This window comes from Merops nubicus, unplaced genomic scaffold, assembly GCF_000691845.1.
Source record: "Merops nubicus isolate BGI_N331 unplaced genomic scaffold, ASM69184v1 scaffold7470, whole genome shotgun sequence".
NCBI lineage: Eukaryota > Metazoa > Chordata > Aves > Coraciiformes > Meropidae > Merops > Merops nubicus.
In genome coordinates, this window is record NW_008581423.1 from 1 (window position 1) to 15,311 (window position 15,311).

General features: G+C 35.2%; 1 protein-coding gene across 1 annotated transcript in view; it reads right to left on the bottom strand.

Annotated features, from left to right (window-relative positions):
* Nucleotides 1-704: 704 nt before the first annotated feature.
* Nucleotides 705-15,311, bottom strand: part of LOC103782184 (neurexin-1) — a gene marked incomplete at its 3' end in the record, with an annotated part of 65,060 nt that continues 50,453 nt past the window's right edge. The window contains exons 4-5 of the mRNA XM_008949939.1: nucleotides 8,930-9,313; nucleotides 705-908 (exon numbers count right to left, since the gene is read on the bottom strand). Of these exons, the coding sequence (XP_008948187.1) occupies nucleotides 705-908; nucleotides 8,930-9,313 (588 nt within the window). The remainder of the gene's footprint in view (nucleotides 909-8,929; nucleotides 9,314-15,311) is intronic.

A 15,311-nucleotide genomic window follows, 5' to 3' on the forward strand; every position in this document is an offset into this window, starting at 1 on the left:
TTTTTATTATTTTTTTTTTTTTTTCTGTAAAAGGGCTTGTGCCTCCTGTTCACACGGCTGTTTGCTGAGGGCCGCAGTCTTTGGGCATTGAAGGGTTGTGTTATCGTTTGATACTACAAAAATACCACTACAGAATTGTTTAAAAAAAGAGGAGATAGATAGATTTGACACCTAAAAAAAGGAGACTAAGAAATCCATCAGTGGGAATATCTAATTGCAACGTTTTCATTGTAAAAACTAGAAATTCTACGACACATTTGCATGTTGTACATTAATTGGTGGAGCTAAAACTGACCTGACCTACATACACGTTGTTTCTGCTCGCACACTTAGACAGTGGAATTGTTAATTTGAAGAATTTGTGGAGGGAGACCAATCTTCCACAGTGAAGAATAATACAGTAGCCCAAAAATACCACTGATGAACTAGTCTTCTCTTTTTAGAATACACAATAGTACAAAGATATTGTGATGGATCATGTTAAGACTACCAAAAGAATACAAAAATGCAAAAGAAACCAAAATAAAATATAATCATGAGCATGTATTTATGTGTGTATGTACATATGCAAATGTTGCATTGACATGTGTCTAGATATCATTTCAATTTACGTTTAATGTTAAAACAGGCTGTTTCATACATGTTTGCAAGCAAAAAGAAAAATGTAAAGAAAATCTTAATTTCCTGGAGGAAGAATTTGTTACCTAGGTTCACCGTTAGTTTAACTCGTCCTGCATCCAACTCTAAACGAAGGGTATCTGCAGATTCCCTAGAAGTAGTTGCCATTAAAATGCCATAAGCTCGCTGAGACCTGAACCGTAAAGAAACATCTTCAGCCTCTGTATGCATCACAACAGGGAGCTGTATTTTCATAAACATGCTTCCATCATAGCTTAAAATTGTTGCTTCTGAAAACACAGAGAGGAAAATATGTTATTGAATAATTATATCGTATTTACTGAAACTGCTTAAAGACAGTAAATGTATATTGATTCTATATGACAGAAATATTACATATTACATATCATTTATTAGTGCAAAATATAAGCAAAGGTTTTGGTGTTGGTGGTCTTATTTTTTTAATTTTTTAATTTTATTTTATTTTTTTGGTTACATCTTGGTTTGACTTTTTTGAAGTGGCACATTTTAGTGCTTTTTAAAGAAACTAAATTGCTTTTTAATGGACCAACCATTCATGTATGCATTTTCAAGCAGACAGGTAAAAACACACGCAAAGAAATGTTTGCAAGACTAGGACTGCACTACTCAAAATAGGTCAAGGCCAATAAAAGATATTCAGGAAAACCTTACAGCCTATTGAAACGTCATGTCTTACTACCATCCACCTAGATACTTCATCCACCTTAAGATACTTCATGTATAAACCTGTCAGAACTGCTACTAGTACCGTTGCCATCATAATCCAGTTAGCAAAAGCTGCCTGAAAAGGGTAAATATCCTCAGCATGGTTTGGATGGAACATAGACGGCTTCATGACCACAATGACTGTGGTCTGATAGAATCAAAAATGCACGTATGAACATTGCGACAGCTTCAACAAGAGAACTGAGACTGGACTTGGCATATTGAGGGTAAGATCTTAAAGCCCCTGAGACAAGCAAATAACTGTCACTTTCAGACATTACAGGAAACCCTCCTGGCAAGTGGCTCTGACACAGAGCAGTCACAGTCTGTTAGACCCCAGAGCAACCAGCCACAAGTCTTCTTTTCCCAGCCTCCAGGCTGGTAACAAGAAAGGTAGCAGAAAAGCTGCATTTCTGCTCACATGGAGGCACAGGAGTTCCTAGAAAGCAAAGGGATGAATCTGTTTCTGAAACATATTAGGAAGTCCTTTTTTTCCCAGTATGATCAAGCACTGCAGCCAGTTAACCACCACAGCATCTGCAAATGGCTCTTAGGCTCATTGACACTGGCACATTGTGGTGGACAGTGAACGAGCAGCATCCTTTACCCCAAGCCAACAGTCAGCGGGCAGACCACCAGGAACTTCAGTAAGCTCCCCAGTCACATACAAATCTGATCATACTACATAGCTAAAGCCACTACCCGAATGGCAAAATATACTGAACAAATATCTGAATATAAAGAAATCTGAATGTGCCCTGTTCTATGCACATCTGATTGTTTACCTACTGTTAATTCACTAAACCTTCTTAACTTCTTCCATATGTCACCAACATTCTTTGACCCACTGAAAACCTCTTAGTATTAGAAACTGTTGAAGTGTTAGATGAGGTCTAAATAACAGAGAATCCTTAGAAATCGATGCAATCCTGGGAGCACCTCAACTCACTATGCTTTAATTTTCTGTAGTATAATGGAGACATTTATGCACAGCAAAGGTACCTTGTGGTCCCATATGCAATCATATTTTCAAGGACTGATACAACTGATACTATGTTTAATCAGTATCATAATAAAAACTGTTAGAATTTTTTTTTTTTTAAAACATCACTACTTATGACAGTTTGTCAAAACCATTTCCATTGAGTATCTTGTACATGGTTAAAAATAGATAAGCTCTCCAAAACCACCAGCCTACATCATCCATGGAAGGACAAAGTGTTCCACTAATTCAGGGAGCATACTGCAGGCAAAAATGATAGATGGTATGTTCATTAAGAATTCCAGACTTTCCCAATACAAATTTGAAGAAAACAGTTTGATGTTGGAAAAAAGCAACTTGAAAGTCATTAAGCATAACAGGTTAGAAGAATACATTTACACCTTCGGTGATTTCTAACCATGCAGGTGATAATGTTTTCAGCATATTCTAAACTTAAAATTTTCCTGTGACACAGATTAAATACTTAACTCTCGCCAGCCTGATAAAAGATTTCAAGTCAAAGTGTTTTCAGTGGGAGGTGATTTGTTTTTTTCAATTGTTTGGTCTTGGGGTTGGGAGAGCAGGGAGAAGGTGGGCATGAGCATAAGTTTCCAAATCATTCCTGTATCCAGCTGTTTGGTCTGTCAAGCTAAACATATTTTAGAAGTCCAGCATAAAATTTTAAGTTACATGCTAATGCAAGAAAAAATACAAGATATTTTACTGTCTATTAAAAAAGACACAGTAATAGTATTCAGGGTTTTCATAAACTGAGCAAAATCAGATGATATAGTCTGAACAGCATTCAACAACACTAAAGATCTAATAAATTACCTTATGATAATGTAAAATAAAGTTGTCAGAAACAGCACTGGCACTGTTTGCCAGCTTTCCTATAACTATCCAGTCTTTTACAAAATTACAGAAAAAAGAAGAGAAAGAATTCTTTTAATTTTATCAGAGGCAACCTGTAAGTATTTAACATCATGGTGAACAGACCTAATGTGATTAGATACTCAATCCTCGTAAACCATGCTGTGCCAGTTATTTTGGAAACAGATGTTCCAAGAACAGACCAAGGAGACTAAACAGAAAATCAAATGACTTAAAAGCTCTGGGGCAATGAGAAAACCCCCTCATGTCAGCTAGCTCCTTTCGGTATGAAGTTGCAAGCTTTCTAAACACAAAAGTATCACAAAAAAAAAAAAAAACAAAACAAAAAAAAAAAAAAAAAAAAAAAAAAAAAAAAAAAAAAAAAAAAAAAAAAAAAAAAAAAAAAAAAAAAACCACAAAACCAAAACCACCCACAAAACTGGCAGGAAGCAGGTATGATTTGATCAAAGAAGACTTAGCACTGTCCTGAGAGCCATAACTAAAGATCTGGGGTATTATATATTCCTAAAATAAAAATTACAACTATGTTCATTTTACTCACTTGAAATGAGCCTGGTGGTCCAAGTGTTGTTGGGAAACCCTTTTGTTGTTAAAACCATCATTAAATGATTGCTCCATTAAGAAGGTTGAATGATATTTTGTCAATATTGTGTTCCTTTCTAAAGATGGCAAGCTGGATTTTGCCATGTGAATCATCTATATTCAACTCAGCATCTCTTCTATTTGATTCAGCATTGCTCTCAGCTCTTCAAATTTCCATGCTCTGTTGGTCTTGGCTTGACAGAGGGCATCTAACAGTACATGTATGAGAGCTTTGACAGAACAAGGAGTTCCCTCTTCCCTTACTGACGTCTTTCTTTTAATTCTTTGTGGCAACGCCTTATTAAGTTATCATTATGCTTGGTGGCATACATTAATAGAGCACTTTATTTTTCAGATCATAGGGAAAAAAAAAACAGTTTTCAAGATGAAACAAGAAAGGCTTGTTTTGTTTAGACTTTCTTAGAACTAAAGACTGTTTCAGCTGTTTAATGGAATTGTGTCCACCCTGAAGTTACTTCTGTTGTCCAGAAGGGATTGTTAATTTGCAAGGTCTAGTCAGCAAAATGGTGAGCTAAACAAGGAGAGGCAGGGGGGTTTAGATAAGTTACACCAACTCAGAGGAATATTTTGGCTAAAAGTATGTATTAATTTTTGTCCCTAACTTTTCTTTTTCCTTTAGACCAAGTAATTCCAAAGGTGTAATACTCATCTTTGAGGTCTACACTTCTAACCGTTCTGTTCTTGTTTAAGTGTTGGCAGAATGTCTTTTTTTCTCTTGTTCAGCTTCCTCTTAATTATTAGATTAAATGTTAGTAGACCACAAGTTTAGCTCAGAATGTGCTATTCATTAAAAGAATCTGAGTCCCCATGGCAGGCAATAATAATTTTGCTACCACTTCAGTGTGGGAAGCATGGCATTGAAAAGAAAAATAGCAGAAAACCCATACAAAACATTACTGACAATTTTTTTTTTTTTTTTTTTTTTTTGTGGCAGCAAATAAGCACATGCCATTAACAAGAAATAAAAAGTAAGATATAATTCAGAGATTAAAAAAAAAACTGTTTTATACATTGTTTATTTGACATTTTTATAAACCTGACCATTAAAACTCCTTGTTACTTCTGTGCGAGGAACCAATCAACTAAAACACACAAATGAAAGGGGGAGGTGGAGGGGAAGTGCACTACTGAAGAAGTCAGTCCCCTCCTTATTTTTTGTTTTTCAGTTTGTTTCTGAAAAAAATCTCCAAGGCTGGATACTCTTTCTTCCGATATATATACAAAAACACACACACTACCTTAATCATCTCTGCGCCTGTCACCAAGGATACACAGACTAGTACTGATATGAGAGGAGATTCAGGATCATATCTTCACTTGGGTTGGGATTACCTAAATTGCTGAGGAGATTGAGGCACTTACTCTTCCAGAAACTTTCCTGGTTCTACCCTCACAAATGCGCAGCTGGATGTTTATGGGGTATTTTCTGAATACATGCTAGTCTTCAATTCACAGCTTATTAAAATTAAAGTGAAAGGAGTATGGACTAGGTATTTGAATTTCAGTGTTCTTGCTCATAGATTTTGCAATCAACTTTCTGTTGTACTTAACAACATGATGCTTAGTAAGTATGGATGCTTCCTGCATGTATTTTAATAAGGAACCCAGGATCTTGTTTCCTCTGGACCCCTTGTAATGCCTCTAAAGTCCCAAAAGGCACAAATATTAATTTTTTCCTCATTTTTCAGTTTCAAAGTGCCTGCAGTAACATAAAAACTATGTTGAAGCCCATAGAGTCATGTCTGCTGCCTCCAAAATCACACAGAAATTTTGCCCAGAAAGTTACAGATGATATAGGCCAGGAAGTATGTGAACAATGTGGATCATCAGTAGTCAAGTATCCAGGTTTGCTCTCTGGTCCTGTTTTATTTACCAATATAGAACAATATCATGCTCTGAGAACACTTACTTATTTATATATAATTTTACTCCTGTAAATTGTGTGAGTATTCAAGTATATTGATGGCTGCTGATTCAAATCTGAACTTTTAGTTTTTGTTCTATTCCTGGGCATACACTCAGCTAAGCACCGTTTGTGTGTTTTCTATGGCAGGTCCTTCAGTCCATCTGGGCCCAAAGCTGCAGCCTTCTGAATCATGAGGAACAGCTCTATCAGTCTGATGGAAACAGTTCTTGATATGCAACTAGTTACTAGGTAATGTGTGAACAGAAGTTGCAATTGTTACTCCCAATTTCTACACTGCTATTATTTCAGGACTGAGGTCCCAGACCACACTGTAAAAGTGCTAGAACTTTAACCCACAAGATCAATTACTTAATTTAAGTCAGAGAAGGAATGACTATACTATTTTGAATACACAGTTCTTCATACCATCTATCATAATACCAACTGCATTAAAAAAATAAAGAAATAATGGAAGGAATTTTTTTTCTGTATTTCTTTAATGTACATGTGTGTACTCAGGTGTGTGTGCATGCATGATATGTACATCTACACAAACACAATCTAATTTAAATATATTTTCTCCTTAGAAATGTCACTTTGATAAATCTTTCTTTGTATGCCTAATTTTTCTTATCAGAGCTTGATGAATGTAGTCCTGTGCATTGCTTCTAGCCATCCAGTCAAAAGTGTACACCTGCAAAAGGCTTTGCTGAAAGATAGTCACATATTCTGATCCACGATCAAAGTAAGATAGGAAGCCAAATCATATTGCTGTGACATCTGTCTGTCCATCTGCTGGAGTTTCCATAATCTACTAAAGCCAATCTACAGATTATACTGATGTTTAACCTTGCTGAAAATGAAGAATAAAATCAAGAATAACTTGCAACACGGTAAAAACCATATAGGTATTTTAAAAAATACTAATTTGAAGCATTCTGAAATTAAAACATAAATGTGTTGTGTTCTGGTTTTTGTGCACTAATAAACTGACCCAAATTATTTCAGATAGTGTATTGTACATGATACATCCACATATGGATGTTATCACTCCCATTTTAGGGGAAATAAGATGAAAAATTAATTACAGTCCTGAAAAGTAGCTGCATGCTTTTGTTTACTGAAGATACCTTAAATCACTGAACATTAAGTTAAATACTGCAGTTGTTTAATCTCCAATATTTCATTCTACTGTTTCCTTTTGTTTGTGAAACTGTATTGCTTTTGAAATAAACATGTTCCTATTTTATTTAAATTAGTTTGAACAATTATAATTACATTGATTATACCAGCAAATACATATTTTATCAGTTACTACACATGGGCCCCAGTTATAATAACTTTGTGGGGTAGGATGCCAACACATTGCTTTCAGAATCCCAAAAGCTATAATCTTATTAATGCATGATCACTTGGGATGTGAACATTACTGGATAGAGATCTTTCAGTGTTGTTTCCTCTGGAGAGGGAAACCCAAGAGCAGGGAATGTTCTCACACTGTCTGAACTGTCAGATAGATTTCTGTTGGACAAGTACCAAATATCATTGTGGAGAAGACAACACCGCCACCATTGTACCACCATTCCCACTAGGAGAATGCACTGGGAAAATCACACTCCATATTGGAACAGGGTTGAAAATAAAGCATGGGAAATAAAGAACACAAAGTTTTCTATATACAATATTGCCACGTGTCAAATACATTTATGAGAAATCGCTGTGATGAAGCCTGCTTTTAAGTTCTTTGCAGATCTGCACGTTTCTGTATCTAATGCACATGTTTCCTAGCTCTGAAGCTGAAAAAATACAAAGCCTATTTTTACTTCTGCCATATGTAATAGCAGAATTTTGCCACAGGGTGGTAGACAAGACATGTTTAACTGAAGGCTTTTGTAATGCATCAGACAGTGCGGTTATGCCCTCTGCCAGCTTCACTCCAGCAACAGAACAATCTGGAGATCTTAGAACAACTGGCCATGAGCCAAAGGCATATATATTCAGAAAATAAGACCAGAAAAAAACTCAGAGGAAGCTAAGAATCTACTTGCAAATATTAATAATATGATGGCATCAATTCTACATAAAGGCATGTGTTTATTTACATGCAACTTAAAATATTCATTGCATTTTTATTTTTACAGAATACAACTTTTGTTTTATCTTCCTGACTAGAAAAATGAATCAAACTAGATGTAAGGAACTTATGTTTTTATTGTCCCTGGTTATAGCAGGGGGGTTGGACTAGATGACCTTTAGAGGTCCCTTTCAACCCAAACATTCTATGATTCTATGTTCCCAGTCAATAGGTTTAGGCCTGAAGAAAAACTGTATTGTGTCAATTGTGAGACAAAAAAAAAAAAACAAAACCAAACAAAAACCCCACGGTTCTGGCACTGAAACATTTCCTATTCCAATGAGAATAAAAATAAGCACCTAAAATATTAACTAAGCTTTTTTATTGTTTTCCTACTTAGAATAAAATCTTCTATTACCATAATTTTAAATAAATTACAGAGTTTTCATCCTATAAACTAACATCAACATCTGTCATCCTTTCCATTATCCACTTTTTCAATTAAATAAATGGAGTCTGTTGACTTACACTTACCAGTGATTTAAGATAAGTAGAAACTGTTTCCTTATGTACTAGGATCTTTGGGGTTTTTTTAAATAAAAATAAGGTTAAGTAAGAAATATAGATTCCTACACTGATTCTTTTGTTTTGACTCATGGCTGAAGTTCTGGCCATAGATTTATACAATACTGTGGAATTCATAAGTAAATTTAATTACGTAACAGTATTGACATAAATAGGCAGAAAACAAGACCTCAGTTTAGAACTGGAATGTGACCATTTAATAATGCAATACTACTTGAAATAACTTTCACAAACCTTTTCAGAACCCAGCAATGTATGATGAGACATGAAACGAGACATTTTCTAGGACATATTTAGCAGTACAGACTCTCTGCCATAGTCAGATAATACTTCTGCATACACCTTTAGAAACTCCAGAGATCTTTCCCCTAGAGTTACTTCTTTCAGTTTAGAGCTGGTCTCCATCTCACACTGAAGTGAAATCAAGCAGGCTTTTTCTGCCTCAGGAGAGTATTTTACCATTTTTAATCATTGTGCAGGATTTTATGAAAGAGAAATGCAGTCATCTCACAGAACCTACCTCTTTCGCACGATCTGCCAAGGTACCCTGTACCAGAGCAATCACAAACATATCTGTTCCACCCATCCCTGCATACACCATTGTTTTTACAGGGGTTGCTAAGGCAAGGTTTCGCAGTTTCTCTTGAGCAGGAGGGTTTTACTCCAGCTGTACTTTGAATTTCAGCCATCTGTCGGATATCTTTGCTTTGACCATCAATAAATAAATCTCTAATGCAGCCGACGTATCCATAATTGAGAAGTGCTGTCCACACCTCTGTTGGGAAGACAAGGCCTGCTTTATTTTCTGGTAAGCCTCCAAGATACAAGTCATCATCCAGGTCAAGGATTTCACTTTCTCCTGGTGCAGTATATGGTGTACGTAATGTGTTCACAGATATGGTTCCTGAGAAGAAAAGACAACAAAATACATGATTTTCAAGACATTTACAAGATTTTGGTACTACTGTTTTATTAATTAATCCACATGCCACATTAGCTGCTGGCAAATATCAATAAACAAAACATAGATATCCTATTCGTACAGCTGTACAATAATAGATACATTTCATCATGTTAATTACAGTGTAGTACAAATATTGTCAGGAAGTTTGATGATGTAAAAACTTTTGTGCATAATACTGCATGGTCACAATATTAAAAAAAAAAGTAAAAATCACCTTATTAATCCCATAGAGGGAGGGGAAATACATTTCAGAGTTATTTTCAAAAATATCCTGCTTGAATAACAACAACAATAAAAAACCTCTTTGCTATCTCATATGTGCTTCAAAGGATTAAGGCTGAGGTTGCCTTGGTAGGTTGCAACATGGGAGGCAAATCCGTGTCTTTGGTTTGGATGCAAAGACACAGTATTTTACAAGACTCTTACCACTTTGAGTGGGCTTTGGATACGACTCTTTTCTTTAAGTGCAGAAGGAAAATACTCTCATCAGCTGCCAGACAGGCAATCATTGAGAAGATAGTGATGTGATCCTGGAGGGAATTATCAAATGCCTCTGACACTTACCTTGTATGTTACAAAGAGAAGAGAAGCAGTATATAGAACTTCAGGAAATTAGAAGTATCTTTTCCATTTAAGGTAGAAAAGTACACAAATAAAATAAAGCTTAAAATAAAATTCTGGTTCTGCAAAGTGTTTGAACAAAGAAACTGTAACCAGCTGTAAAGACCCTCTTTGTTGTACATTCTTGAAGTAATGAGGTGTCCAACTTTTACAATTTGAATAGGCAAAAAAGCAAATTTAGTACATGGAATCACAGAACATACTTAAGTCAATAAAATTTAATGTTATTTACTATGTAAAATCACTTCAAAAAAGAATCTTTATGTAGATCTTCACAGAAGTGACTTCTTACCATTCTGTATGGGTGCAAAAGCAAGCAAAATACAAACCAAAACATTATATAGGTCACTAGATTATGATAATGTACCAGGCACATTATGCAACACTTTCATCTGCTGGTCCACTATTAAAAGTGTATTACTGTTGACAAGATACTAAAGAATCCCATTTACCACAATGTATTTATTATACATACATAAAACTAACATGATTCACTATTTCCACTGTCAGCATGACACAGATTCCAGAAGACAACACTGATAATCGAAAATACTTTGGCTGTAGTGGGAGTGGTGCATGAGAATAATAAATTTAGAATTTTTTATAGCATAAATACTAAAATGTGAACTTTAATCAAAAAAAGTCAGGTCAGATAAAGATGATTCTCTCACATGGATACATCCTAAAATTTAGGCTTCTCTTCTTGCAGTTAAGAGGAGTCTTGTGGGAGTTATATATGTCGTTTGATTTTTTGTTGGTTCAATAGCTTAACTTCAACATCATGGACAGAATGAGCATCTAAGCAATTTGGAGCTTTAATAAAAGCTCTTTGGGTTATAAGTCTTTGGGGATCCAATTCCCATGTAAATACAGTTGAGACATATAGATTTTAGAAAGGCTGGATACTACTACTACTACAACAACAAGAACAACAAAGAGACGTGTACAATCAGAAAAGATCTGAAAAGGCAAAACAAAGGTTTGCATAGCCTTTGTGCATCTTTATGAGCACATTTAAAGAATGTTTGAGGACATGGTCACTTTTTCATGCATCATCAGAAATGTTTTCTGTGTCAGTTGAATAATAACAGATGTAAAGTGAATTTCCAGTCTTAACTATAAGAAACACGCATACTGAACCAAGATTCTTTTTTCTTCCAAACCTCCACCCTTTTAAAACTAATAAGACTATTGTATTTTGCTAACTCTAAATATTTGTAGTACTGCTCAGATTCTTGAATCATGGAGATTTGACAGGCATACAAGTGTAAACATTTTGAGGTTTGGTTTTATTAACTAGCTGCATTAAACAAAGATACCTGTGAATGACCTGTTAAACCAAGATAGCTAACTTTTCTGAAAGCATCCTTAGGTATCAAGGACTGCTCAAAGGCCATAGATCTTTTCTCCTTTGAAAAAAATTTAAAATGCTCTAAATATAAATCCTACTTGCACTCATAGTATTTCTTAGTTAGTGTTGTTTGCTCTGCTCCTACCTGTTGCTGGTTTATTCAGTATCAAATGTTTTAAACCTATGTTCAGGCAGCACTTGCACCCACACAAGTTAAATCAGCTGCACCTCCAACCTCAGGCTCATCCATTTGCACAGTGCTGTTCTCTGCTGGATAAAGATACTTATGTTTTCAAACTACCCATTATAATAGAGGATATTTAGGGCTCCATTTCTATTTAAAAAAAAAAAAAAATTAAAAAAAAAAAATCTATTAAGCCTTGATGATTTTCAACGCACAGGAAAAGACAGGTAAATTCAGCCAGTCTAGCTGTGATATTAACATGATGGTTCAAAATGAAAGCACAGAAGACTGAGAAAAATGAATGACGAAGGGAATTGTAGATCACCACTACACTCTGGTGACTGTGAATTATGGCTATGTGATAGACTGAAGAAGGAACATTTTCTTCTGTATAAGAACTACCTTTCTTCATAAAGGATTATCCTGGAGAGAGTTCATTTGGAATAAACATCAACAGCATCTTAAAGAAATTAACCTCTCCCCTCCCCAGGAAATGACACCACATAAAAAACTCGTCGAGAGAAGCCCTCAGAAATCTTAGTGTAATCATACCATCTAATAACTATGGGTAGAAAAGTTTAAAAGGCAGCAACATTTCTGTGCACCTTTTTCATGTTATGGAAGGCCATGGAACCCCTGTTACCCAACTGGGCTATCCTCAGTTTACTGCTGGACATATCCATGACACTACAGCTGACCTATATCATGTGTGTATTACCCTTAATCTGTAATCTTAACTGTAAAAATACCTTTATTTAATTCTTTTTGTTGAGAGCCACACTAAGTTAAACAGCACCCGCAGAAGATTCAAAGCTTTAATAACTCACTCTGGCCCAGCTCATATATAAAAGCTTGACCAAAATGTCATCTAGCGCAACGTCTAGAACAAGAACTATGGCTATAATAAAAATGGGATTTAGCCTAGCTAATATCCATTACCAAGTTATCCTTGTACCTGGCTGAACTTTTAACACAATGTCCAGGCAGCCAATCAACCATCACTGCTGTTTCTTTCTAACTTACCTTTTTCTGTACTTCTGATACGTAATGCAAATTTTACTAATTGCTTTGTAAATGCAGGTGAAAAAAATCCAAGAAAAATAAGGGAGAATGAAAGAACAGATACAAAATGCCTTTCTTTTCTTTTTTAAAAATCCCAAAACAAAATGCAAAGCTCTAGTTCATATAATATGGGCCTGCAGGAAATAAATAATGGATCTATAAACACTTTTGTATTCTGAGTATTTGTACTCAGTACTATGCAGTACTATGACACCAAGATGGAGTGTGCTGTTTCACCTCTGTTTCACCTAGCTTTTTTTTTTTTTTCCTTTGAGGGTGTTTTCGTTTGCTTGTTTGTTTTTAAGCCTGTCATCCTTCCTGAAGGAAAATTTTCAAGTTTGGCTGAAGTCATCCCAGGTTGGACCTCATGACACTGGCAGATACTATCCCTAAATTCTGTGGTAACAACGCCCACCCCCTTTTGTGGATGTAAATCCTACTTTCTCTGGGACTTCTAGGCAGATTAAAAGGAATCGTTCTGTCAAGTCACCAGCTCCAATCCATTTGTATGTTTCTACTTATGAATGTGAAGAGACATCACCTTTCACAGAAGCAGAGAGAAGGAAAGCTAATAGAGCATACAAACATTGTATGCTCAGGATAAGCTTAATAATTTGCCCTATAAAGGTAATGTTACATTAACAATTCTTACACTGGAACTGTCAAACTGGATAAGAGAGAAAAGAATGGAACGTATCTTGTTTTACAAAATAACCTAAAGATAACAGAATACGATGAGAAAGCAGCAGAAGAATGTTGGTCTCTCAATGGAAAGAGAAAACGATGACCTTAAATTGTAACCTCTCTGTAGTAAGAGCCATTCTTTCGGTTATGTCTTTGCATAGCACCTAGCATAACAGTACCCATAACCAGATTAGTAGTTAAACTATTTCTTTGACAAGAGCAACACCAGGGCAACAATGTCTTCCAGGAAATAAGCAACTTCTTTGCAAAGTTTTTTAATACTCCTAATAGGAAAAACTGTATTTCAACTAGAAAAAGAAATGTTTGTCCAGCCTCAAAGAAGACAAAAAGGGAAGACTGAAGGACAAGAAGGTGCAGGGTGATTTATTTAATCTGGGAATTCGTGACCTAACTTCAGACTCTAAAACCAGGTAGCATTTCTTATCTCCAGAAACTGAACAAAAATTTAAGGATCCTATAATGACCTACAGGTGCTCTAATTCTATAGCGTTTTACCTGAGAGCAAAATACAATTTAAATATTCAGGAACATCTTTACGCACTGGAGGAACAATGAGAAAAAAATTAATAAAATTATGATTTTTGGACGAGAATTATTGATTTAAAGGGTAACTGATTAGTGGGCACTTATTCAATAGAAAGAGTCAACAATAACATACCTATGAGCAAAACTGAATATATTGGGAGGTATAGAGAAGCCTATCATACCACTTCACTAAGCTTTCGTTAAGGTTTACCTTGAACTCTGTGAAAGATACAGATTAGCTGAGAAGATTGCAGAAGACAGCAATAAAAATGCTCACTGACTACAGAACATGACATAAGGATAGGAAGCAGCTGAGGCTTCTCAGTCTGTGAAGAAAACTGGAGATTACCATAAGAGCATTGAAATCACAAGAAGTACAGAGATAGAACACAGGAAAAATTAGGGTGTATTTTGTGCCTGCTGTGAACAAGGAAATTATGGACAAAATGGTTTGTTTTGCACACAGAAATATTCAGTTTATGAATGATTACGCAGGAAGGTTGCATAGTGTTCACTGATGGGGTAACTTGACACACGCTTGTCAAAATTGATGCAAGTCCATCATCACTGCTTTCATTGGAGATGTAAAATAAAAGACCTCTCAAGGTCACCTCATCTCAACTTTTCTATGAGCTCATGAATAAATGAAAAACACTAACAGGATCATTAGAAGACTCTTCCTTAAAATGCAAGCTAAAGCCATTATTTCAAATATGTAAACTATTAACATTTGTAAAATAGGAACACGTAAATCTTGCAGTTCCTAAAAGGTTGGAAAGATAGAGGAAGAAGTATATAGAAGTGTATGTGTAAAAAAAGAACTTGCAATAATAATGCATGTAAAAGACATCTACAAAGCACTACTTACAGAGAGATACTAATTATAGTTAAGCTCTACTTACATACTGTAGAGATAATTTCTGGTATTTTAGTTCAAAAAATCAGTGACTTTTTAGCCCTTAAATGGTGCCTACCTATAAATACATTCTGCTTTATATACATGATTGGAAGTTGACAAGAAAAGTAAGTTTCCTCTGATTTCACTGTCTAATGATTTCCAAAGGATGAATGGTGGCTTAGTTAAAAAGCATTTGCAAGGTTTTATCCTTGAATATGGTAAACAGTTTAACAAAATTTTAAACAATACTCAAGTCTCAGAAAACAGTTATTAAGCCTAACTGTACTGTGTTACAAGAAAAACTGTGAGCAAAGACCTTTACAGCTGCTTCATGGTTGCTTTTATAACTTAGTTTGGGTTTGAGTTTTTTTTTCCAATTCTTTTTACTGCAGAGTTGGCAGTACTGTTAAGAGCAGAACAAACATTTCCCTTAGGTATGAGTTAATGAGCCTCTCCAATCATATTCATTATCTCAGCAATTTACTTTTTCATACATCTGTGTATAAGAAACTAAGACGTATTTCTAACCCTTTCTCAGTTCTGATCAGTTAAATATGAAGAACATAACTATAGCTGCTACAATTATTTTGAT